The sequence below is a fragment of the Oratosquilla oratoria genome, unplaced genomic scaffold (genome assembly GCF_046742065.1).
Source record: "Oratosquilla oratoria isolate Oo_2021 unplaced genomic scaffold, ASM4674206v1 SCAFFOLD45, whole genome shotgun sequence".
In the NCBI taxonomy this organism is placed as follows: domain Eukaryota; kingdom Metazoa; phylum Arthropoda; class Malacostraca; order Stomatopoda; family Squillidae; genus Oratosquilla; species Oratosquilla oratoria.
The window spans coordinates 1244802-1270347 of NW_027467710.1; the positions used below are offsets into that span (position 1 = coordinate 1244802).

The 25546-nt window shown below is 42.2% G+C and overlaps 2 protein-coding genes across 2 annotated transcripts; both read right to left on the bottom strand.

The window, feature by feature from the left end:
* Nucleotides 1–470: 470 nt before the first annotated feature.
* On the bottom strand, nucleotides 471–2778 carry LOC143023316 (compound eye opsin BCRH2-like). Its single transcript, XM_076181850.1, has 5 exons — nucleotides 2521–2778; nucleotides 2154–2362; nucleotides 1670–1809; nucleotides 1089–1402; nucleotides 471–752 (listed from the first exon to the last, which is right to left on the bottom strand). Exons 1-5 carry the CDS (start codon nucleotides 2776–2778, stop codon nucleotides 525–527), a joined length of 1149 nt encoding a protein of 382 aa, XP_076037965.1. The 3' UTR covers nucleotides 471–524.
* Nucleotides 2779–12831: 10053 nt separating this feature from the next.
* On the bottom strand, nucleotides 12832–15728 carry LOC143023303 (compound eye opsin BCRH2-like). Its single transcript, XM_076181830.1, has 5 exons — nucleotides 14894–15728; nucleotides 14521–14729; nucleotides 14039–14178; nucleotides 13458–13771; nucleotides 12832–13121 (listed from the first exon to the last, which is right to left on the bottom strand). The coding sequence occupies exons 1-5, from the start codon at nucleotides 15149–15151 to the stop codon at nucleotides 12894–12896; spliced, it is 1149 nt and encodes a 382-aa protein (XP_076037945.1). The 5' UTR covers nucleotides 15152–15728; the 3' UTR covers nucleotides 12832–12893.
* Nucleotides 15729–25546: the final 9818 nt, after the last annotated feature.

A 25546-nucleotide genomic window follows, 5' to 3' on the forward strand; every position in this document is an offset into this window, starting at 1 on the left:
TGTATGTACGTATGTATTCATACATTTGTACGTGTCTTCGAGTAAATATGTATGTATATATGTACGTCTATATGTACGTATGTATTTATGTTTGTATGCATTAGATATATGCATATATGTATGTATGTATATATATATGCATGTATATGCATTCATGTATGTTATTAGAGGATCCAACTGAATCATTGTATGGTCGAGTACTGTCTAGGGACCAGTCCGGAGATCAAGTACCAGCCCCTTGGGGATGTGCGTAAGGAAGGTAATTGCGTCGACCACCCTGACCTCTTTCGGCGTACACAGAACCCATCTTTAGTAACAAGCAAGTCACGATTGCAAAAAGAAATGTCTCTTATATATATTTTAAACCGGGCACGAAATAATACTTGACAATAAGAAATTAAACCCTCATTTATTTTTATGTATTTTTCATGCATAAGGTATCTAAGATTACATGGAGCGAATGTCTGACTAGAAAGGTTCGTATCACATGGTCATGAGCGTGTCGTGGATGGATGAAGTTCAGATTATTCCTTTTCGTCCTTTGTGACTGTCGACTGGCTGTCGTTCGAGGCTTTGCTGGAGGGTGCCTCCTCATGGATGCAGAGCCATGGAAGCTCCTTCTGCAGCGCCAGCCGGTAGCGGGGGTGGCTGATAGCATAGATCATGGGGTTGTAACAAGACGCGGTCTTTGCCAGCAGGGCTGGGAGCATCGACACCAACGGAGTGATCGATGCTTGATCGAAGAACATTCCCTGTAGGTTAAAACCAAATAAATTTGATCAGAAATTAGTTTCAATGGTTTCCTTGGCGGTTCAAAGTAAGTGTCTCAGAAAGTAAAGATATGGTAAATTGGTCATGTGAAAAAAAGAAAATTACTACGATGGAGTGATTTCCTGGTTAATTTACAGTCACTAGTCATACCACAGAAAATAAGGAAACGACTAAGGTAACATGATATATAATAGACAAGTGTCTTCAGAATATCACAGCATTTCTCAGGGGAACCTCAAGCCTTAGTGAATTGAGAAAGTATAGTTTCTGGTGGAGGTCTACAATGCAACAGGAGATGGAGCACTCCCGTTCCTCACCTGGACAACAATGGCTGCGTAGGGCGTCCAACAGATCAACCACAGGGAGACGTTGGTTACAGCCACCTTGGCAATCCGGACTTCGGCTGAATCGCCATCGCTCTCGCCACTGGATCTGAGGTTGGAAACGTTCATCTTCTTGGCCTGTGCGCGCATGGCGGCTTCGTGGGCGCAGATGGCCTTGATGATGGACACGTAGAAGAAGGCGATGCACATGAGCGGGATGCAGAAACAACAGATGAAGAGGCACAGACCGTGAGAACGGACGTTCCAGTGACGTGTCAGGTAGTCGAAGGAACAAGAGTCCAGGATTCCTGTAGGGCGAGGGGAGATCAAATTCAGTCCATCTTTAACCTATCCAACTATTTCCTTCAGCTGATGGTCAGTCTTTCGACTAAAGAGTCTGAACCAAAAGACTTCGTCATTTCACATGAGGCTATTTAACTTTTCTGACGTCACCGAGACTTCCATGTCAAGTGACGTGATCTATGACATGTTCTTCTGAATGAAAAAAATAAACACACTGTAGTTCTTCAGTCCTACTTATAATAAAGAAACGAGATTCATGCCAATATATTTACCTTCTGGGATGTACTTTCCCCACCCAATGAAGGGGAAGATGGACATGAGGATGCCATAGCCCCAGCAGAACATCATCATGCCAAAGGCCATGCCACTCGTCAACTTTGTACCATTCATACCACGCACAATAACATTGTACCTGGCGCCAAGAAAATAGAAGAAATTAATGAAATATAGACAGGATGTGTGTGTGTGTGTGTCTGTGTGTGTTTGTGTTTATTCAAGAGTACAAATCATTGTTTTTTTATCAAACAAATGAACAAGAAGGTAGAGGATGGACAGATAGTTATGATAAAGAGAGGTTAAATTTCTCATATAAAAGAAATTCTCTACGACGTTTTAAACATGGAAGGGATCACCAAAACAAAAAATTAGAACCTACTTATTGAAAGAGAGTAGACAACGTAACAAACGCATTGAGCACATTAATGAAGAATTTTGATTTTTTTTTTCTTCAAAATCTGTACGTCTTTCCAGACTCACCTGTCGTAGGAAATGAAGACAAGACTCCAGAGGCTACACAGTCCTGTGATAGCGCCCAGGCAAGCATAGAGCTCGCACATGAATGGACTAAAGTACCACACTCCTCCCATGAAGCAGTTCCAAGTGAACCAAGGGAACTGTGAGAGCAGCATGCAGAGGTCACTGAAGGACAGGTTAACGACTAGCATGTTAGCGGGCGTCCGAAGATTCTGGGGGGAAGATAAGGTAGTTTAAAGTAAATCGGGAAATGGGCTTTGTGCTTGCAGTAACCCAAACAGTGATAAAACGTGAAAATTCAAATAACATTCATGGGTGGATATATACATAGCATATCTCATGTCTTTGGTACGATAACACAACAGCTCACCTTAGTTTTGAGGAAAACGTAGAGAACAATTCCGTTTCCGCAAATAGCCGCTGTTCCGAGGAAGAGATACACGACGCCCAATATGTAATGAACCATTGGATTTACAGGAGGGAAATTCATCCAGTGAGGATGGACATACTCTTTCATGTGGTCGGGAACGAGGTCACTGATAACGACTCCGTCAGGATAGCCGAAGCTGAATTCTTGGGTTCGAGCCAGAGCTCGAGGTCCAGTTCCGTTGAAGATTGAGGGGAACATTGTGAAGGTGAGGACGTTGGTTCTACAAGTCGAGGTTAAGATTAGAAATTTCCCGATGTTTCTTCGTTGGGTGATGCAAAATGACTTTCGAGAGTGTTCTGTTCTTCGGCACAAGTCTTCTTGTTTCTTTTTTGTTATCCGATGTAGATTTCAATTCAACTGTTCTTTGATCTATCGGTGTACCAAATGCTCGTGTCGTTCGGTTTCTGGAGTTCCAGGAGGAGACTTGTAATTATATAGGGAAGGAGCTCTGGGCTAACGAGATTACCTTCCCCAAGACGTTTAGGGCGTACCTCGTTGACTGAGCGCTCATTACCTGAATACAACCAATCTCCACTCTACTTTACCGTGGTCGTGACGTCACATGTCTTACGATGATGTAATTCTTCATCAATGTGGATTTACTTTTAGTAACAATGAAGATTATATTATTTCTTTTCTGATATAAAAATGTACATATCGATTTCTTGTCACGTTGATATTTGTTAACGCGCATACGCGAGCGTGCGCACACACAAAAACAAATATAGTGAAATGTAAAGATGAACCCACGTTGTGCTATAAATTTGTAAATGGTAGGTTGAACCAGAAAAGGAATATTTCAACGGAAAGTTGATGTGTAGTATATGAGGAAAAAAAGAGACTAAATCAATAGATAAAAGTATTCAATCGGTATTCAACAAGGAGGAAGAATTCGTACGAGAGAAGAAAATAATCTGAGATATATTAAACAATTTAAGATTGGAAGAGAACAAAGTGAATAATGATCAAAAACACTTACAATTAAGAAAGACCCAGCACTAGATTTGACCTCTAAATGGGAATTAGAATAATATTGAGAGCAATTGGTCGGCAAAACACTCCACCTGATTATGTGTTCATTGGAAGAAGGGATACGACCATGGGATCAGAAAAAGGTAAACGTGGTACCAATCTACAAGGGAGAAAGTAGAGAAACATCTTATCTATAGCCCAGTATCCTTAACTAACACAATAACCAAAATATGCTAAAACTCGTGAAAAGACCAGTGGGTCAAATAATTGGTGGAGAAAGGACCTGGTAGACAACCATTTCAAATTCAAAAGGTAGAGGAAGGACCTTAGTCAAGAACAAATTAAGTTTTAATTCGAAAGCAGTCGATGTGCTACATGAAGGAGAGGGTTGGACATATTGTGTATGTCTTGACCTGGAGAAAGCTTTTAAAAAGATGCCACACAATAGATTAATGTGGAAATTTGAAAGTGTTGGAGGAATTAAAGGTGGCATATTAGAATGGACGTGGGATTTTCTGAAGGGCAGGCATTTGACAACAGGGGTGAAGGTAGAGATATTCATTTGGAGAGAAGGGACAAATGGGGTATAATAGGGATTGGTACTAGCTCCATTAATGTTCTTGTCATATATTAACACGGCGAATGGGTTAGATGTCTATATACTATTCGCTAATAGTACCAAGATTATGAAAAGTGTGAAAAATGAGGAATATTTAAAGCTGTTGTAGAAAGACTTCGATAGAGTTTATGGATAGAATTCAAGCTAGAAAATTAAATTCTACATAAAGAAACTCAATTTTTGGATATGGGATAAAGTAAGCAGACAGCCCAATAAAACTATACAGTGGGTGATGAACTAATCACAAAAGAGAAGAAAGAAGAGGATATGAAATTCAGAATGACGGGGGAGACAAACTGTTGTTTATGAACATAAGCGTAACATTTCATTATATGGATAAGATTATGATTTGCCCAAAATTGGAACATGTATTGATGTTGTTGTCACACAGAAAAAAAATATTAATGAGAATTCAAAGGACACCAATTAGAAAGGTCCTTAACCTATCTTAGAAGATGCATGAGGAGAGATAAAAAGAAAGAGGACTGCCCACATTTCAAGAACAAATAGAGAGTTTTGATAAAATAGCTCTCTTTAGAATGGAATAAGAAATGGAAGAAAAAATTTACAACGAGAATCTACTTGTACGGAATGAGAATACCAGGAGGACGCAGCACAAATAAAAACAAATAAATAAATAAATAAATAACATATATATATATATAAATAATAGTAATGATAAGAATAATAAATCAAGAACTAAATAAAAATATATTAATAAATAATTAAATAAATAACTTGCTTGAATACAAAAATATCATAGCCTTCCATATAGTTGCGATAAATCATGAGGTTAGAAGTAATCTAGGAGGACACCATAAGTGAATTTAAAGTTAAGATTGGCAAATTGATATATAAACAATAACTCATAGACACACCTCCAAGGCCGCATATTACAATTTGGTAAGTGGACATCCACCCCCATGCATAATAATAAAACCAAAAACACACACACACAAACACACATACACACATACACATACACGCACACACATATATGTATATATAAGTACAAACTAGAGGAAAACAGAAGATGACACGGGTCTAGTTCGCAATTTATTCCTGACCGATTTCGCTTTGAGCTTCCTCTGAAGAAGCTCAAATCGAAACCGGTCAGGAATAATCTCGGAAATAGACCTGTGTCTTTTTCTTCCACCTTCCTCAACATGTCACAATGGCTCAACATACACACACACACACACACACACACACACACACACACACACACACACACACACATACACACACACATATATGAATATATGTATATATATATATATGTATATATATGTATATGTATATATATAGATAGATAGATAGATGGATACATAGATGAAGAAAGTAAATGCTGGACTCCTCGAAACAAGTCCAGCGTTTAATTTCTTCGTCTATACAATGGTTCCTTGGCTCCAGGTCTTTACGAATTATTACCATCTTTGGTGAAGGCGGGTGATTTGCCTCGCAAAGCATTAGACGTTACCTAAGCCCTATCCATGTTCCTTCTTCTTTCTCTGTAAATAAGACATGCCTTTTGCTCCACTACTCTGTATTCCACTAAAGAGGATCACAGTCCTTGATCGAAATATATGGATATCATCTATTTCATTTCTTCTTATCCAACACATTGGGTTCTTGTTGAAATTTACGAATGTGTTACGACATTACGAGTACTTTGTAGTTATATATATATATATATATATATATATATATATATATATATATATATATATATATGTGTGTGTGTGTGTGTGTGTGTGTGTGTGTGTGTGTGTGTGTGTGTGTGTGTGTGTGTGTGTGTGTGTGTGTGTGTGTGCGTATGTGTGTGTGTACATAGGTATATATATTTACATATACCGGCATACATATATATATACATATATATATATGTATATACATATATACCCCGTCTGGGGTATTGGCTGCTCCCCGTCTGGGGTATTGGCTGCTCCCCGTCTGGGGTATTGGCTGCTCCCCGTCTGGGGTATTGGCTGCTTGTTATTGTGGCAAAGTAGCATGCAGTCGATACTTTAGGGTCTATATGGGGCGCCCCTACGGACCAGAGCCACACATCATTTTGTCTATGATAGAAGAAATTCTGTTCATAGAGAAATGATGACACTTTTATACTACGACTGTCCCTCCGTTATGCTGTCCCCCAACCCCTTGTTGCTGTCCTGTACCATTTCTCTGAGTATTCTCTTTCTGATTGGGGGAATTCCCTGTGGTGGGGGAAAAGAATACTGCCACCAAGTTTTCCCACTTGGATCGTAAGAGGCGAGAAGAAAGGGACGGGGAGAGGGACTAGGCATCCTTCTCCCTGTAGCCCCAAGGGGCAATTACCTAAAATGAAAAGAAAAGGCATAAGGGGTGCTGGCGGGCCTCGGGCCAGCACCCTAAGGTTTGGGTCTTTTAATGTGCGTGGATGTGGTACAGATGAGAGTAAAAGGGAAGAGATAGGTAGTATGTTTGTGAGAAGAAAGTTGGATGTGTTGGCTTTGAGTGAAACTAAGTTGAAAGGGAAGGGTGAGTGTATGTTTGGGAGTGTAAGTGGGAGGTTATCAGGAGTGAAGAGAGGGCGAGGGAGGGAAGGGGTGGCTATTCTAGTAAGTGAGGAGATAGGTAAAGGGGTAGTGGAGTGGAAGGAGGTTTCCTCAAGGATAATGTGGATGAAGGTGAAACTGGGAAAGGAGATGTGGGTCTTTGTAAGTGCATATGGGCCGGGCAGTGAGAAGAGCATGGAAGAAAGGGAGGCCTTTTGGATAGATTTAAATGAGTGCATAGAGGATTTAGGAAGAAATGTCAATGTAATAGTACTGGGAGACCTTAATGCTAGAGTGGGAAATGGTCCAATCGATGGAGTGGTTGGGAAGTGTGGAGTTCCAGGAAAGAATCGTAGTGGAGAGTTGATGGTGGAAATGTGTCTAGAAAGAGAGTTGATGATAGCAAATACAGTGTTTCGGAAGAAAGTCAAGCATAAGTACACATGGGAGAGGGTGGTGGAGGGAAGGGTGGTAGATAGAGCGCTAATGGATTATGTAGTGGTAAATAGGATTATGATAGGAAGAGTTAAGGATGTACATGTGCTAAGGGGAGAGGGTGGGGGAATATCAGATCATTTTTTGGTGGAAGGTAAGTTGAGAGTGGAGGATAGATGGAGAAGGAGGAAAGGGACAAAAGGTAGGGAGGTTCTTAGAGTGAACTCCTTGAATGAAAAGGAAAAGGAGAAGGAGTACGAAAAGAAGCTGAAGGAGGAGTGGGAGGGAGTTAAGGATAGAGCAGAGATGGGTGTGGAGGAGGAATGGGGATGGTTCAAGGAGGGAGTCTTAAAGTGTGCAAGGATGGTGTGTGGAACAAGAAGGACAGGGGGAAATAGAAGAAAGGGTAGTGAATGGTGGGATGAGGAAACAAAGAAGGTTGTAGAAGAGAAGAAGCGAGCATTCACAGATTGGTTACAAAAGAGGACAGGGGAGTCATATGAGACGTACAAAGAAAAGAAAAGAGAAGTAAAGCAAAAGGTAAAGGAGGCAAAGAGGAGAGCAGATGTGAAATGGGGTAGGAGTATGACAGAAAATTTTGAAAGTAATAAAAAGATGTTTTGGAAAGAAATTAAGAGAGGAAGAGGAGGCGAATCAAGTAGGGAAGAAAAGGTAAAAGGTACAGATGGAGAGTTGATAATGGAAGAGATGGCAGTGAGGGGAAGATGGGCAGAATATTTTAGGGAGTTGCTGAATGTGAAGGAGGATAGGGAAGGAAAGATAGCTGCAGTGGGAAATACGAAGAAAATGAGAGTGATGAGTGAGGAGAATGGAGGAGAAATAAGGAAGGATGAGGTGAAGGCAGTTGTAAAGATGATGAAAGCAGGTAAGGCACCTGGTCTGGATGGATGCCATGCAGAATGTCTGAAAAAGGGAGGTTCAGTGATGGTGGACTGGTTGGTGAGATTATTTAATGTTTGCTGGAGAGAGGGTAGAGTACCGGAGGACTGGAGTAGTGCCTGTATAGTTCCTCTTTACAAGGGAAAAGGGGACAAGTGTGAATGTAGTAATTTCAGAGGGATTAGCCTGTTGAGTGTAGTAGGGAAGGCTTATGGGAGAATCTTAATTGAGAGGATTAGGAGAGGAACAGAAGGAGTAATTGGTGAGGAACAGTGTGGATTTAGGACGGGTAGAGGTTGTGTAGATCAGATCTTTGTGGTAAGACAGATATGTGAGAAAGCTATAGGAAAGGGGAAGGATGTTTTTTGGGCTTTTATGGATCTGGAAAAAGCTTATGATAGGGTAGACAGAAAGGCACTGTGGGAGGTTATGCAGATTTATGGGATAGGAGGAAAGCTTTTGGGAGCTGTCAAGAGTTTTTATGTGAGTAGTAGAGCATGTGTTAGGATTGGAAATGGAGAGAGTGAGTGGTTTGAAGTAAAGGTGGGACTTCGTCAAGGATGCGTTATGTCGCCCTGGCTGTTCAACTTATACATGGATGGGGTGGTGCGAGAGGTGAATGCTAGGGTAGTGAGTCAGGGATTGGAGATGGTTAAAGAAAATGGAGAAAAGTGGGAGGTGAGCCAGCTGTTGTTTGCGGACGACACTGCGCTTGTGGCAGGGTCAGAGGAGGGATTGAGGAAGCTGGTGGCAGAGTTTGGGAGAGTATGTGATAGAAGAAAGCTAAAGATAAATGTGGGTAAAAATAAGGTGATGAGATGTACAAGGGGTGAAAGTGGCAGTAGACTGGAAGTGAACATTAAGGGAGAGCGACTGGAGGAAGTGGATAGTTTTAGATACTTGGGTGCAAGTGTAGCAGGAAAAGGTGGAGTGAAGGTGGAGGTAGAATGTAGATTGAGAGAAGCGAGTAAATGCCTTGGTGGTTTAAAGAGTGTAATGAGAAATAGACATTTGGGAATGGATGCGAAGAGGAGACTGTATGAAGGAGTGATTGTGCCAACAGCACTGTATGGGTTAGAAACGTGGAACATAAGAGAAGAAGAGAGAAGGAGTTTGAATGTGTTTGAGATGAGGTGTCTGAGAAGTATGGTGGGGGTTACTAGGCTAGATAGAGTGAGAAATGAGGAGGTGAGGAGGAGAACAAGGGTGAAAAAGGATTTGGGAGATAGGGTTGATGAAAGAATATTAGGATGGTTTGGACACATGGAAAGAATGAGTGAAGAAAGACTAGTAAAAGAGGTATGGAAGGCAGATGTGGAGGGAGTGAACATGAGGGGACGTCCTAGGATGAGGTGGATGGATGGGGTGAAGGGGGCTTTGGGGAAGAGGGGAATGTCTGTTGAGGAAGGAAGGGAGAGGACGGAAGACAGAGGTGAGTGGAGAATGGTTGTATATGGATGATGTTGTGACTGCATGAGGAGGAATGGGCAGGGGGGTGGGGGGTGGGGTAGTATGTGTGAGTAAATTTTGACGCAGCCCGAAGGGATTTCTCCCCGTCCTCTCCTTATATGCAAAGGGGGACGGAGAGGGGGGGTCGCCGATTAAATGAAGCGGCCTTGCTGTGGATGTACTGTGTCTTGCGACACTGCTTCTGACCCAGGGCGGTGGGCAGGGTGCAGGGATGACCCGTCATCCAGGAGGTGCTCAGATGAGAGGAAGGGTGGGAGGGGTGTGGAGTGTATTTAGGGATGAAATGGGTGGGAGTGTTTTTATGCCTTTCCCTTTTTGGCTACCTCCCTTGGAAGGGGGAAAAAGCCTTGGTATATGTATGTATGTACATATATATATATATATATATATATATATATATATATATATATATATATATATATATATATATATATATTTGGTACATACATACATACATATACCAAGGCTTTTTTCCCTCTTACCAGGGAGATAGCCAAAAAGGACAAGGCACAAAATCACTTCCACCCACTCCATCCCCGAAAACACTCCACACCCCTTCACCCTCCCTCCCATCTTAGCACCTCCTAGATGACGGGTCATCCCTGCACCCTGTCCACTGCCCTGGGTCAGAAGCAGTGCCGCAGGACACAGCACATCCACAGCAAGGCCGATTCATTAAATCGGCGACCCCCCCTCTCCGTCACCCCATATGAAGGAGAGGACGGGGAGAAATCCCTTCGGGCTGCGTCAAAAATTTTTGCTCACACACACTACCTCACCCCCCATTCCCCCGTCCAATCCACCTCATGCATCACAACATTTTCCATATACAACCATTCTCCATTCACCCCTGTCTTCTGTCCTCTCCCGTCCTTCCTCAACAGACATTCCCCTCTTCCCCAAAGCCCCCTTCACCCCATCCATCCATCTCATCCTAGGACGTCCCCTCATGTTCACTCCCTCCACATCTGCCTTCCATACCTCCTTTACTAGTCTTTCTTCACTCATTCTTTCCATGTGTCCATACCATCCTAATACTCTTTCATCAACCCTATCTCCCAGCTCCCTTTCCACCCCTGTTCTCCTCCTCACTTCCTCATTTCTCACTCTATCTAGCCTAGTAACCCCCATCATACTTCTCAGACACTTCATCTCAAACACATTCAAGTTCCTTCTCTCTTCCTCTCTCATGTTCCATGTTTCTGCTCCATACAGTGCTGTTGGCACAATCACTCCTTCATACAGTCTCCTCTTAGCATCCATTCCCAGATTCCTATTCCTCATTACACTTTTTAATCCACCAAGGCATTTACTCGCTTCTCTCAATCTACATTCTACCTCCACCTTCACTCCACCCTTTCCTGCCACATTTGCACCCAAATATCTAAAACTATCCACTTCCTCCAGTTACTCTCCCTTAATGCTCACTTCCAGATTACTGCCACTTTCACCCCTTGTACAGCTGCACAGAAAACTATCGTTAGTAAATCACGCTAATCATTTTGACACAAAACAACGAAACTATTTGAGACAAGTTGAAGTCTCCATCGGAAATGAGATTATCATGTCATAGTGAATCCATATGAACTCCGGAACTATTATTCGATTCATATTCATTCAGAAGGAATTCAAACAATTCGAACCCCAGAAATACCAACCCTTCGGTATCATAAGGTTATGTTCATTAGCGAATGTTTCGACACCCCTACTAACGATAGTTTTCTGTGTAGCTGTACATACGCTTTAATATATTCATTTATACCAAATATATCTCCTATGTGAAGGAGATATATTTGGTATAAGTGAATATATTAAAGCGAATGTACTAATGGCTGTACAGTCACATATACTTTATATCTTTATGTACATTGATGGTGTATGTATACATGTATTTATTCATGGGTGTATATATGCAATATGTATCTGTGTATGTAGGTCTGTATGCATGCATGTCTATGTGTAAACATTAGAAAGGATTACAAAGGCGGAACATGCCGGCAGGAGACCTTTTGGTCCATCATTAGGTCGGATGCGAAAAAATTGATAATTATAAATAAATATATAAGTAAAAAGTATAATCATTACTAACCATGTCATAGGCCGTACACGTAATCCACACACACATGCGAGATGGTACTCGTCTTTAGCAAGACCTTCAACTTCACTGACCTCGCATTCCCTCAATCACAAAACACATGACTCAAGGAATGCTAACGTATCACAACAACATGACGCCGTCGCGTCGTCACCCAAGAAGGAAGTACCTAATGTCACCAGACAGATCCAACTACATTATCGTAACTTCAATATATACGCCATAAATAAACACAACCACAAATAATAATACTAAACCCATTACTATGCAACTAACACAAGTACAGTGTATATTATAATACAAACACGTTCCCCAGGATACAACTACACCAAACGTGCTTATCTAGGCGCTTTTCCATTTTATAAATGGCGGCTGCGCCCGCCATAGATAGGTAGCCTAGGTCAGGAACCTAGGAGAGGAGACTGGGGAGAACTCTCTCCCTTATCCATGGGAGACATTCCCCGAAGCTGTAAATAGCAAGTTCCTGCCAGTAAGCCGCCAAAGTCCACCAAGACTTTACATCGCCGCGCTACCCCTATAGGTAGCAAACCCTCGTTACATATGTGTGAGTGTATGTATGTACGTATGTATATATGTATATAGATATGTATGTATTGTGTATGTATATGTTCGTATGCATGTATATGTGTATGTGTATCTGCATGTATGTGCGCGTAGTTATGTGTGTATGTATGTTATGTATGTATGTATGCATGTATTTATGTATGTATGTACGTATGTATGCATGTATTTATGTATGTATGTACGTATGTATTCATACATTTGTACGTGTCTTCGAGTAAATATGTATGTATATATGTACGTCTATATGTACGTATGTATTTATGTTTGTATGCATTAGATATATGCATATATGTATGTATGTATATATATGCATGTATATGCATGCATATATGTATGTAGAGGAACCAACTGAATCATTGTATGGTCGAGTACTGTCTAGGGACCAGTCCGGAGATCAAGTACCAGCCCCTTGGGGATGTGCGTAAGGAAGGTAATTGCGTCGACCACCCTGACCTCTTTCGGCGTACACAGAAACCATCTTTAGTAACAAGCAAGTCACGATTGCAAAAAGAAATGTCTCTTATATATATTTCAATGCGGGCAAGAAATAATACTAGACACAATAAGAAATTAAACCCTCATTTATTTTTATGTATTTTTCATGCATAAGGTACCTAAGATTACATGGAGCGAATGTCTGAATAGATAGGTTCGTATCACATGGTCATGAGCGTGTCGTGGATGGATGAAGTTCAGATTATTCCTTTTCGTCCTTTGTGACTGTCGACTGGCTGTCGTTCGAGGCTTTGCTGGAGGGTGCCTCCTCATGGATGCAGAGCCATGGAAGCTCCTTCTGCAGCGCCAGCCGGTAGCGGGGGTGGCTGATAGCATAGATCATGGGGTTGTAACAAGACGCGGTCTTTGCCAGCAGGGCTGGGAGCATCGACACCAACGGAGTGATCGATGCTTGATCGAAGAACATTCCCTGTAGGTTAAAACCAAATCAATTTGATCAGAAATTAGTTTCAATGGTTTCCTTGGCGGTTCAAAGTAAGTGTCTCAGAAAGTAAAGATAAGGTAAATTGGTCATGTGAAAAAAAGAAAATTACTACGATGGAGTGATTTCCTGGTTACTTCACAGTCACTAGTCATACCACAGAAAATAAGGAAACGACTAAGGTAACATGATATATAATAGACAAGTGTCTTCAGAATATCACAGCATTTCTCAGGGGAACCTCAAGCCTTAGTGAATTGAGAAAGTATAGTTTCTGGTGGAGGTCTACAATGCAACAGGAGATGGAGCACTCCCGTTCCTCACCTGGACAACAATGGCTGCGTAGGGCGTCCAACAGATCAACCACAGGGAGACGTTGGTTACAGCCACCTTGGCAATCCGGACTTCGGCTGAATCGCCATCGCTCTCGCCACTGGATCTGAGGTTGGAAACGTTCATCTTCTTGGCCTGTGCGCGCATGGCGGCTTCGTGGGCGCAGATGGCCTTGATGATGGACACGTAGAAGAAGGCGATGCACAACAGCGGGATGCAGAAACAACAGATGAAGAGGCACAGACCGTGAGAACGGACGTTCCAGTCACGTGTCAGGTAGTCGAAGGAACAAGAGTCCAGGATTCCTGTAGGGCGAGGGGAGATCAAATTCAGTCCATCTTTAACCTATCCAACTATTTCCTTCAGCTGATGGTCAGTCTTTCGACTAAAGAGTCTGAACCAAAAGACTTCGTCATTTCACATGAGGCTATTTAACTTTTCTGACGTCACCGAGACTTCCATGTCAAGTGACGTGATCTATGACATGTTCTTCTGAATGAAAAAAATAAACACACTGTAGTTCTTCAGTCCTACTTATAATAAAGAAACGAGATTCATGCCAATATATTTACCTTCTGGGATGTACTTTCCCCACCCAATGAAGGGGAAGATGGACATGAGGATGCCATAGCCCCAGCAGAACATCATCATGCCAAAGGCCATGCCACTCGTCAACTTTGTACCATTCATACCACGCACAATAACATTGTACCTGGCGCCAAGAAAATAGAAGAAATTAATGAAATATAGACGGGATGTGTGTGTGTGTGTGTCTGTGTGTGTTTGTGTTTATTCAAGAGTACAAATCATTGTTTTTTGATCAAACAAATAAACAAAAAGGTAGAGGATGGACAGATAGCTATAATAAAGAGAGGTTAAATTTCTCATATAAAAGAAATTCTCTACAACGTTTTAAACATGGAAGGGATCACCAAAACAAAAAAAATTAGAACCTACTTATTGAAAGAGAGTAAACAACGTAACAAACGCATTGACCACATTAATGAAGAATTTTTTTTTTTTCTTCAAAATCTGTACGTCTTTCCACTCTTACCTGTCGTAGGAAATGAAGACAAGACTCCAGAGGCTACACAGTCCTGTGATAGCGCCCAGGCAAGCATAGAGCTCGCACATGAATGGACTAAAGTACCACACTCCTCCCATGAAGCAGTTCCAAGTGAACCAAGGGAACTGTGAGAGCAGCATGCAGAGGTCACTGAAGGACAGGTTAACGACTAGCATGTTAGCGGGCGTCCGAAGATTCTGGGGGGAAGATAAGGTAGTTTAAAGTAAATCGGGAAATGGGCTTTGTGCTTGCAGTAACCCAAACAGTGATAAAACGTGAAAATTCAAATAACGTTCATGGTTGCATATGTATATGTACATAGCATATCTCATGTGTTTGGTGCGATAACACAACAGCTCACCTTAGTTTTGAGGAAAACGTAGAGAACAATTCCGTTTCCGCAAATAGCCGCTGTTCCGAGGAAGAGATACACGACGCCCAATATGTAATGAACCATTGGATTTACAGGAGGGAAATTCATCCAGTGAGGATGGACATACTCTTTCATGTGGTCGGGAACGAGGTCACTGATAACGACTCCGTCAGGATAGCCGAAGCTGAAGTCTTGGGTTCGAGCCAGAGCTCGAGGTCCTGTTCCGTTGAAGATTGAGGGGAACATTGTGAAGGTGAGGACGTTGGTTCTAGAAGTCGAGGTTAAGATTAGAAATTTCCCGATGTTTCTTCGTTGGGTGATGCCAAATGACTTTCGAGAGTGTTCTGTTCTTCGGCACAAGTCTTCTTGTTTATTTTTTGTTATCCGATGTAGATTTCAATTCAACTGTTCTTTGATCTATCGGTGTACCAAATGCTTGTGTCGTTCGGTTTCTGGAGTTCCAGGAGGAGACTTGTAATTATATAGGGAAGGAGCTCTGGGCTAACGAGATTACCTTCCCCAAGACGTTTAGGGCGTACCTCGTTGACTGAGCGCTCATCATCTTATACAACCAATTTCCACTTTAGTTTACCGTGGTCGTGACGTCACATGTCTTACGATGATGTAATTCTTCATCAATGTGGCTTTACTTTTAGTGACAATGAAGATTATATTATTTCTTTTCTGATATAAAAATGTACATATCGATTTCTTGTCACGTTGATATTTGTTAACGCGCATACGCGAGCGTGCGCACACACAAAAACAAATATAGTGAAATGTAAAGATGAACCCACGTTGTGCTATGAATTTGTAAATGGTAGGTTGAACCAGAGAAGGAATATTTCAACGGAAAGTTGATGTGTAGTATATGAGGAAAAAAAGAGACTAAATCAATAGATAAAAGTTTTCAATCGGTATTCAACAAGGAGGAAGAATTCGTACGAGAGAAGAAAATAATCTGAGATATATTAAACAATTTAAGATTGGAAGAGAACAAAGTGAATAATGATCAAAAACACTTACAATTAAGAAAGACCCAGCACTAGATTTGACCTCTAAATGGGAATTAGAATAATATTGAGAGCAATTGGTCGGCAAAACACTACACCTGATTATGTGTTCATTGGAAGAAGGGATACGACCATGGGATCAGAAAAAGGTAAACGTGGTACCAATCTACAAGGGAGAAAGTAGAGAAACATCTTATCTATAGCCCAGTATCCTTAACTAACACAATAACCAAAATATGCTAAAACTCGTGAAAAGACCAGTGGGTCAAATAATTGGTGGAGAAAGGACCTGGTAGACAACCATTTCAAATTCAAAAGGTAGAGGAAGGTCCTTAGTCAAGAACAAATTAAGTTTTAATTCGAAAGCAGTCGATGTGCTACATGAAGGAGAGGGTTGGACATATTGTGTATGTCTTGACCTGGAGAAAGCTTTTAAAAAGATGCCACACAATAGATTAATGTGGAAATTTGAACATGTTGGAGGAATTAAAGGTGGCATATTAGAATGGACGTGGGATTTTCTGAAGGGCAGGCTTTGACAACAGGGGTGAAGGTTGAGATATTCATTTGGAGAGAAGGGACAAATGGGGTATAATAGGGATTGGTACTAGCTCCATTAATGTTCTTGTCAGATATTAACACGGCGAATGGGTTATATGTCTATATACTATTCGCTAATAGTACCAAGATTATGAAAAGTGTGAAAAATGAGGAATATTTAAAGCTGTTGTAGAAAGACTTCGATAGAGTTTATGGATAGAATTCAAGCTAGAAAATTAAATTCTACATAAAGAAACTCAATTTTTGGATATGGGATAAAGTAAGAAGACAGCCCAATAAAACTATACAGTGGGTGATGAACTAATCACAAAAGAGAAGAAAGAAGAGGATATGAAATTCAGAATGACGGGAGAGACAAACTGTTGTTTATGAACATAAGCGTAACATTTCATTATATGGATAAGATTATGATTTGCTCAAAATTGGAACATGTATTGGTGTTGTTGTCACACAGAAAAAAAATATTAATGAGAATTCAAAGGACACCAATTAGAAAGGTCCTTAACCTATCTTAGAAGATGCATGAGGAGAGATAAAAAGAAAGAGGACTGCCCACATTTCAAGAACAAATAGAGAGTTTTGATAAAATAGCTCTCTTTAGAATGAAATAAGAAATGGAAGAAAAAATTTACAACGAGAATCTACTTGTACGGAATGAGAATACCAGGAGGACGCAGCACAAATAAAAACAAATAAATAAATAAGTAAATAACATATATATAAATAATAGTAATGATAATAATAATAAATCAAGAACTAAATAAAAATATATTAATAAATAATTAAATAAATAACTTGCTTGAATACAAAAAATCTTAGCCTTCCATATAGTTGCGATAAATCATGAGATTAGAAGTAATCTAGGAGGACACCATAAGTGAATTTAAAGTTAAGATTGGCAAATTGATATATAAACAATAACTCATAGACACACCTCCAAGGCCGCATATTACAATTTGGTAAGTGCACATCCACCCCCATGCATAATAATAAAACCAAAAACACACACACAAACACACATACACACATACACATACACGCACACACATATATGTATATATAAGTACAAACTAGAGGAAAACAGAAGAAGATGACACGGGTCTAGTTCGCAATTTATTCCTGACCGATTTCGCTTTGAGCTTCCTCTGAAGAAGAAGCTCAAATCGAAACCGGTCAGGAATAATCTCGGAAATAGACCTGTGTCTTTTTCTTCCACCTTCCTCAACATGTCACAATGGCTCAACATACACACACACACACACACACACACACACACACACACACACACACACACACATACACACACACATATATATATGTATATATATATATATATATATATATATATATATATATAGATAGATAGATAGATAGATAGATGGATACATAGATGAAGAAAGTAAATGCTGGACTCCTCGAAACAAGTCCAGCGTTTAATTTCTTCGTCTATACAATGGTTCCTTGGCTCCAGGTCTTTACGAATTATTACCATCTTTGGTGAAGGCGGGTGATTTGCCTCGCAAAGCATTAGACTTTACCTAAGCCCTATCCATGTTCCTTCTTCTTTCTCTGTAAATAAGACATGCCTTTTGCTCCACTACTCTGTATTCCACTAAAGAGGATCACAGTCCTTGATCGAAATATATGGATATCATCTATTTCATTTCTTCTTATCCAACACATTGGGTTCTTGTTGAAATTTACGAATGTGTTACGACATTACGAGTACTTTGTAGTTATATATATGTATATATATATATATATATATATATATATATATATATATATATATATATGTGTGTGTGTGTGTGTGTGTGTGTGTGTGTGTGTGTGTGTGTGTGTGTGTGTGTGCGTATGTGTGTGTGTACATAGGTATATATATTTACATATACCGGTATACATATATATATACATATATATATATATATATATGTATATACATATATACATATATATATAAATATATGTATATATATACATATATATGTATATATACATATATATATAGTAGTAGGCCTCCGTCAGTCGATATCGACTATGGATATTGCGCCGGAGAAAGTCATGATTTTGCTAGCGACAGTGACGGCTGTGGCTGGTGAGCCCGATGCGGGAGTGGCAGTCTCGGCCGCATTTGCTGCATGTGTGGCTTGTTGGAGTGGCTGCTGGGGTGTGTGCCTTCCGTTTGGCTCTCTTCTCACTGGCTGTGGTCAGAATTTTTTCCTCTCCAGACTTCAGCTGCTTGTGAAGAACACTGCGCCATTTGCTGCGGTCGGCTGCTACCTCTTCCCAGTTCTCAGTGTTGATGTCCAGGGCTTTCATGTCACGCTTGCAGACATCTTTGTAGCGCAGTTGGGGTCGACCAACGTTTCTCTTGCCGGAGACAAGTTCACCGTAAAGGATGTCTTTGGGGATGCGTCCATCTTCCATCCTTCGCACATGGCCAAGCCATCGAAGTCTGCGCTGCCTTAGCAATGTGAATATGGTGGGAATACCTGCTCGCTCGAGTACCTGGGCATTGGTAATCTTGTCACTCCAGCGGATGCCAAGGATGCGGCGAAGGCAGCGCAGATGGAAGTTACGCAGTTTGCGCTGTTGCTTCGAGTAGGTCGTCCATGTTTCGCTGCCGTAGAGGAGAGTGCTGACAATGCACGCGTTGTACACTGCCATCTTAGTTGACGTTGTCAGCTTCTGGTTCTCCCAGACGCGGGTGGTGAGGCGTCCTAGGGTCGTAGCAGCCTTGCCGATGCACTTGTTGATCTCGGCGTCAAGGGACAGGTTGTCGCTGATGGTGGATCCCAGGTATGTGAACTGGTGTACGACTTCGAGTTGGTAGTCGTCGATATAGATAGCTGGTGGAGTGTCCACATCCTGACTCAGCACATTGGTCTTTTTTAGGCTGATGGTCATTCCGAAGTCTTTGCTGGCCTGGGAAAACCTGTCCATGAGGCGCTGGAGTTCTTGCTCATTGTGGGAGGTGACAGCGGCATCATCAGCAAAAAGCATGTCTCTGATGGTTATCTCAGTCACTTTGCTTTTTGCTTTCAGTCGAGCCAGGTTTAAAAGTCGACCGTCAGATCTTGTGCGAAGGTACACTCCTTCTGTTGATGTTCCAAAAGCATGCTTTAAGAGCATAGCAAAGAAGATGCCGAAGAGGGTTGGAGCCAGTACACATCCTTGCTTGACTCCACTCTTGATGTCAAAGGGGTTGGACATGTTGCCTTCATACTGGATCGTTGCCTTCATGTCATAATGAAAGGATCTAATGAGACTGTGGAGTTTTGGAGGGCAACCGATCTTTGGAAGGATGTCGAACAGCCCTTCCCTGCTGACCAGGTCAAAGGCCTTAGTCAGATCTATAAAGGCTATGTAGAGGGGCTTGCGTTGTTCCCTGCATTTCTCCTGAAGTTGACGAAGGGAGAATATCATGTCCACTGTGGACCGTTCTGTTCGGAAGCCACACTGAGACTCAGGGTAGACGCGCCCAGCGAGTTTCTGGAGACGCACAAGCACGACGCGGGCGTAGAGTTTCCCAACAATACTCAAGAGCGAGATGCCTCTGTAGTTGTTACAATCACTCCTTTCACCCTTATTCTTGTAGAGGGTGACAATCTTGGCATCTCTCATGTCTTGCGGCACGGCTCCCTCTTTCCAACACTGGCATAGGACGTCATGGAGGGGCTGCAGTAGAGTGTTTTTACAGCACTTGATGAGATCAGGGGGAATACCATCATTGCCAGGTGTTTTGCCGCTTGCTAGGCTACCGATTGCTTTGCAGAGTTCGGCAATGGTTGGTTCAGCATCTAGTTCTTCCATGATAGCCAGGGGCTCAATGGCATCCAGGGCTGAGGGGGCAACGGTGTTCTCTCTGGAGTAGAGCTCAGAGTAGTGCTCCACCCATCTGTCCATCTGCTTGCCCTTGTCGGTGATCACTTCCCCACTGGTAGTCTTGAGGGGGGCTGTTTTGCTCTGTGGTGGGCCTAGAGCTGTCTTGATGCCTTCATACATTCCTCTGATGTTACCCGAAACAGCTGCAAACTGAATGGAATCGCTGAGCTGTTGCCAGTATTCATTTGCACAACGTCTTGCAGTTTGTTGCACTTTGCTTCTTACTGCTCTGAGTGCTTGCAAGGTTTTCTCGTTGGGAGAGCGCTTGTATTCAGCAAGGGCAGCACGCTTTGCATCAATAACAGGGGACATCTCACTGAACTTAGCGTCAAACCAGTCGTTGTTCTTGGAGGTTTTCTTCCCAAAGGTTGCAAGGGCTGTTTTCTGAATGGTATCGCGGAGGTGGTTCCACTTCTCAGCTGCAGAGCAGTGCTGGTGTTCGACGGACAGAGCTTTTTGAAGGGACTTGGCGAACTCTTCGACTTTCTCAGGGAGATGCATACCCATGGTGTTCATGCGAGGTTTGCCTTTCTGCTTAGACTTGTGAAGCTTCTTAGGTTGTAACCTGATCTTGCAGCAGACGAGAGAGTGGTCGGTGTCGCAGTCTGCGCTGTGGTAAGTGCGGGTAATCTGCACGAGCTTAATATTGCTACGACGGATCAGGATCAAGTCCAGCTGATGCCAGTGCTTTGAGCGAGGGTGACACCATGACATCCTGTGTTGAGGCTTGGTCTGGAAGAAGGAGTTGGTCACGCAGAGACTGTTGTAGAAGCAAAACTCCAGCAGGCGCTGCCCGTTGTCGTTGATCTTGCCAATTCCAAAATGTCCAAGACAGGAAGGCCAGGAGTCATGGTCGGCACCCACTCGAGCGTTGAAGTCTCCCAGGATGATGACATGTTCCTTGGGGGGTATGTTCTTCACGATGTTGCTGATGTTGATGTAAAACTCGTCCTTTGCTTCTGCTGTGGATGTCAGAGTGGGAGCGTAGGCGCTGACGAGAGTGACAGGACCTTCGGAGGTGTGGAGGCGGAGTGTCATCAGGCGTTCAGATCCCTTGTCTCCTGGTTCGACCATACTCAGCAAAGTGTTCCTGACAGCGAATCCAACTCCATGCTCACTTCGATCCTCTGCACTCTTCCCATGCCAGAAGAAAGTGAATTCCTTCTCCTTGAGGGTTCCGCTGTCGGCAATGCGAGTCTCTTGTAAAGCTGCTATGTCTACCTGTAGTCTCAGCAGCTCGCTGCTGATGACAGCTGTTTTTCTCGCATCACTGATGCCTTGAAGGTCTTCGGACAGTCCGGGTGTCATCGTTCGGACGTTCCAGCTTCCCAGTTTTAGGACTGGGCACCTGTTCTTTGAGTTTCTTGAGTTCTTGCCTGGTGCGGGTTTTGCATCCTGCTTGTCGGTTTGATCCTAATCCCCAAGCACCCAATGAGGAAGGCAGGCTGTGGCGGGACAACACCTTATTGACTGGGGGCTGCCCAGCTATAGGCGGGCGGTAGTTGTCCAGTAAGATCCGAGGATCTTTCCCACCGTCGGAAGCAGCCCATGGCGCCACATTCTACGCCAATCGAACATTGTGACTTATAACCGGTAACTGCTGCTTCCCGTGTTGGTTCAACGCTGTGAGGCGAAGCTGGAGTGACCTCTCCAGGGCGCAAGCCTGGGCAGAAGATTATGGAAGATAAGCAGTTGCCCATGCAACAGATCCCCCCTCTCCACACTGAAGATGGTTCCAAAGGAACAGCAAGAACTGGTACATTTTGGGCACCAACAGTGTCGCAGGAGTTGCCGGAACGTTACTGAGGTCAGCATCGAACCGCCTTAGGGACTCCATCTCCGGATTTTTCCTCAGGGTTTACTCCCGAAGCACTTCCCTTGGTGGGCAATCCACAAGGCAGTGGAGGTTTGGGGTCAGAGTTTTCCTTCTCCTAGATGAGTTGCCTTACTGGGCTGGGTCCCATCTACCCATGCGGCAGGTTGTACCGGGTTACATTTTACCAGTAGCAGGGACATACCCTGACCTGACCTGAACATATATATATATATATATATATATGTATATATATATATATATATATATCACAGGTGAGAAATGTAGTAGCACATTTGTAAATCACAACTAACACCACAGTCGGACGAAAGAAAAAGTTGCGTAAGCGGAACTATATATTTCGATTGCTACCTGCAATCCTCTTCAGTAGTACAAAGTGGCAGGGAGAAGGCTATCTTAAGTAGAAACCTCTTACAAAAGAAAGGGAACATGAGAAAATAAAGAACATCACTGCCCCAACCCATGTGTCAACCTCAGGTCAACTAGGGTTGGGGCAGTTATGTTCTTTATTTTCTCATGTTCCCTTTCTTTTGTAAGAGGTTGCTACTTAAGCTAGCCTCCTCCCTGCCACTTTGTACTACTGAAGAGGATTGCAGGTAGCAATCGAAATATATAGTTCCGCTTACGAAACTTTTTCTTTCGTCCGACTGTGGTGTTAGTTGTGATATATATATATATATAATATATATATATATATATATATATATATATATATGTGTATATATATATATATATATATAATATATATATATTTGGTACATACATACATATACATACATATACCAAGGCTTTTTTCCCCCTTACCAGGGAGATAGCCAAAAAGGACAAGGCACAAAATCACTTCCACCCACTCCATCCCCGAAAACACTCCACACCCCTCCACCCTCCCTCCCATCTTAGCACCTCCTAGATGACGGGTCATCCCTGCACCCCGTCCACTGCCCTGGGTCAGAAGCAGTGCCGCAGGACACAGCACATCCACAGCAAGGCCGATTCATTAAATCGGCGACCCCCCCTCTCCGTCACCCCATATGAAGGAGAGGACGGGGAGAAATCCCTTCGGGCTGCGTCAAAAATTTTTGCTCACACACACTACCTCACCCCCCATTCCCCCGTCCAATCCACCTCATGCATCACAACATTTTCCATATACAACCATTCTCCATTCACCCCTGTCTTCTGTCCTCTCCCGTCCTTCCTCAACAGACATTCCCCTCTTCCCCAAAGCCCCCTTCACCCCATCCATCCATCTCATCCTAGGACGTCCCCTCATGTTCACTCCCTCCACATCTGCCTTCCATACCTCCTTTACTAGTCTTTCTTCACTCATTCTTTCCATGTGTCCATACCATCCTAATACTCTTTCATCAACCCTATCTCCCAGCTCCCTTTCCACCCCTGTTCTCCTCCTCACTTCCTCATTTCTCACTCTATCTAGCCTAGTAACCCCCATCATACTTCTCAGACACTTCATCTCAAACACATTCAAGTTCCTTCTCTCTTCCTCTCTCATGTTCCATGTTTCTGCTCCATACAGTGCTGTTGGCACAATCACTCCTTCATACAGTCTCCTCTTAGCATCCATTCCCAGATTCCTATTCCTCATTACACTTTTTAATCCACCAAGGCATTTACTCGCTTCTCTCAATCTACATTCTACCTCCACCTTCACTCCACCCTTTCCTGCCACATTTGCACCCATATATCTAAAACTATCCACTTCCTCCAGTTACTCTCCCTTAATGCTCACTTCCAGATCACTGCCACTTTGGTATAAGTGAATATATTAAAGCGAATGTACTAATGGCTGTATAGTCACATATACTTTATATCTTTATGTACATTGATGGTGTATGTATATATGTATTTATTCATGGGTGTATATATGCAATATGTATCTGTGTATGTAGGTCTGTATGCATGCATGTCTATGTGTAAACATTAGAAAGGATTACAAAGGCGGAACATGCCGGCAGGAGACCTTTTGGTTCATCATTAGGTCGGATGCGAAAAAATTGATAATTATAAATAAATATATAAGTAAAAAGTATAATCATTACTAACCATGTCACAGGCCGTACACGTAATCCACACACATGCGAGATGGTACTCGTCTTTAGCAAGACCTTCAACTTCACTGACCTCGCATTCCCTCAATCACAAAACACATGACTCAAGGAATGCTAACGTATCACAACAACATGACGCCGTCGCGTCGTCACCCAAGAAGGAAGTACCTAATGTCACCAGACAGATCCAACTACATTATCGTAACTTCAATATATACGCCATAAATAAACACAACCACAAATAATAATACTAAACCCATTACTATGCAACTAACACAAGTACAGTGTATATTATAATACAAACACGTTCCCCAGGATACAACTACACCAAACGTGCTTATCTAGGCGCTTTTCCATTTTATAAATGGCGGCTGCGCCCGCCATAGATAGGTAGCCTAGGTCAGGAACCTAGGAGAGGAGACTGGGGAGAACTCTCTCCCTTATCCATGGGAGACATTCCCCGAAGCTGTAAATAGCAAGTTCCTGCCAGTAAGCCGCCAAAGTCCACCGAGACTTTACATCGCCGCGCTACCCCTATAGGTAGCAAACCCTCGTTACATATGTGTGAGTGTATGTATGTACGTATGTATATATGTATATAGATATGTATGTATTGTGTATGTATATGTTCGTATGCATGTATATGTGTATGTGTATCTGCATGTATGTGCGCGTAGTTATGTGTGTATGTATGTTATGTATGTATGTATGCATGTATTTATGTATGTATGTACGTATGTATGCATGTATTTATGTATGTATGTACGTATGTATTCATACATTTGTACGTGTCTTCGAGTAAATATGTATGTATATATGTACGTCTATATGTACGTATGTATTTATGTTTGTATGCATTAGATATATGCATATATGTATGTATGTATATATATGCATGTATATGCATGCATATATGTATGTAGAGGAACCAACTGAATCATTGTATGGTCGAGTACTGTCTAGGGACCAGTCCGGAGATCAAGTACCAGCCCCTTGGGGATGTGCGTAAGGAAGGTAATTGCGTCGACCACCCTGACTTCTTTCGGCGTACACAGAAACCATCTTTAGTAACAAGCAAGTCACGATTGCAAAAAGAAATGTCTCTTATATATATTTCAAAGCGGGCACGAAATAATACTTGACAATAAGAAATTAAACCCTCATTTATTTTGGTGTATTTTTCATGCATAAGGTACCTAAGATTACATGGAGCGAATGTCTGACTAGAAAGGTTCGTATCACATGGTCATGAGCGTGTCGTGGATGGATGACGTTCAGA

What these genes read in the sequence shown, in the direction of transcription:
- LOC143023316 (XM_076181850.1), bottom strand. Translation starts at nt 2,778, where the DNA reads ATGTTCCCCTCAATCTTCAACGGAACTGGACCTCGAGCTCTGGCTCGA. An exon ending in GTCTTCATTTCCTACGACAG is followed by an intron (nt 1,810 to 2,153) that starts GTGAGTCTGGAA and finishes TCTTGGCGCCAG; the next exon opens with GTACAATGTTATTGTGCGTG. An exon ending in ACGCAGCCATTGTTGTCCAG is followed by an intron (nt 753 to 1,088) that starts GTGAGGAACGGG and finishes TTTAACCTACAG; the next exon opens with GGAATGTTCTTCGATCAAGC.
- LOC143023303 (XM_076181830.1), bottom strand. Translation starts at nt 15,151, where the DNA reads ATGTTCCCCTCAATCTTCAACGGAACAGGACCTCGAGCTCTGGCTCGA. An exon ending in GTCTTCATTTCCTACGACAG is followed by an intron (nt 14,179 to 14,520) that starts GTAAGAGTGGAA and finishes TCTTGGCGCCAG; the next exon opens with GTACAATGTTATTGTGCGTG. An exon ending in ACGCAGCCATTGTTGTCCAG is followed by an intron (nt 13,122 to 13,457) that starts GTGAGGAACGGG and finishes TTTAACCTACAG; the next exon opens with GGAATGTTCTTCGATCAAGC.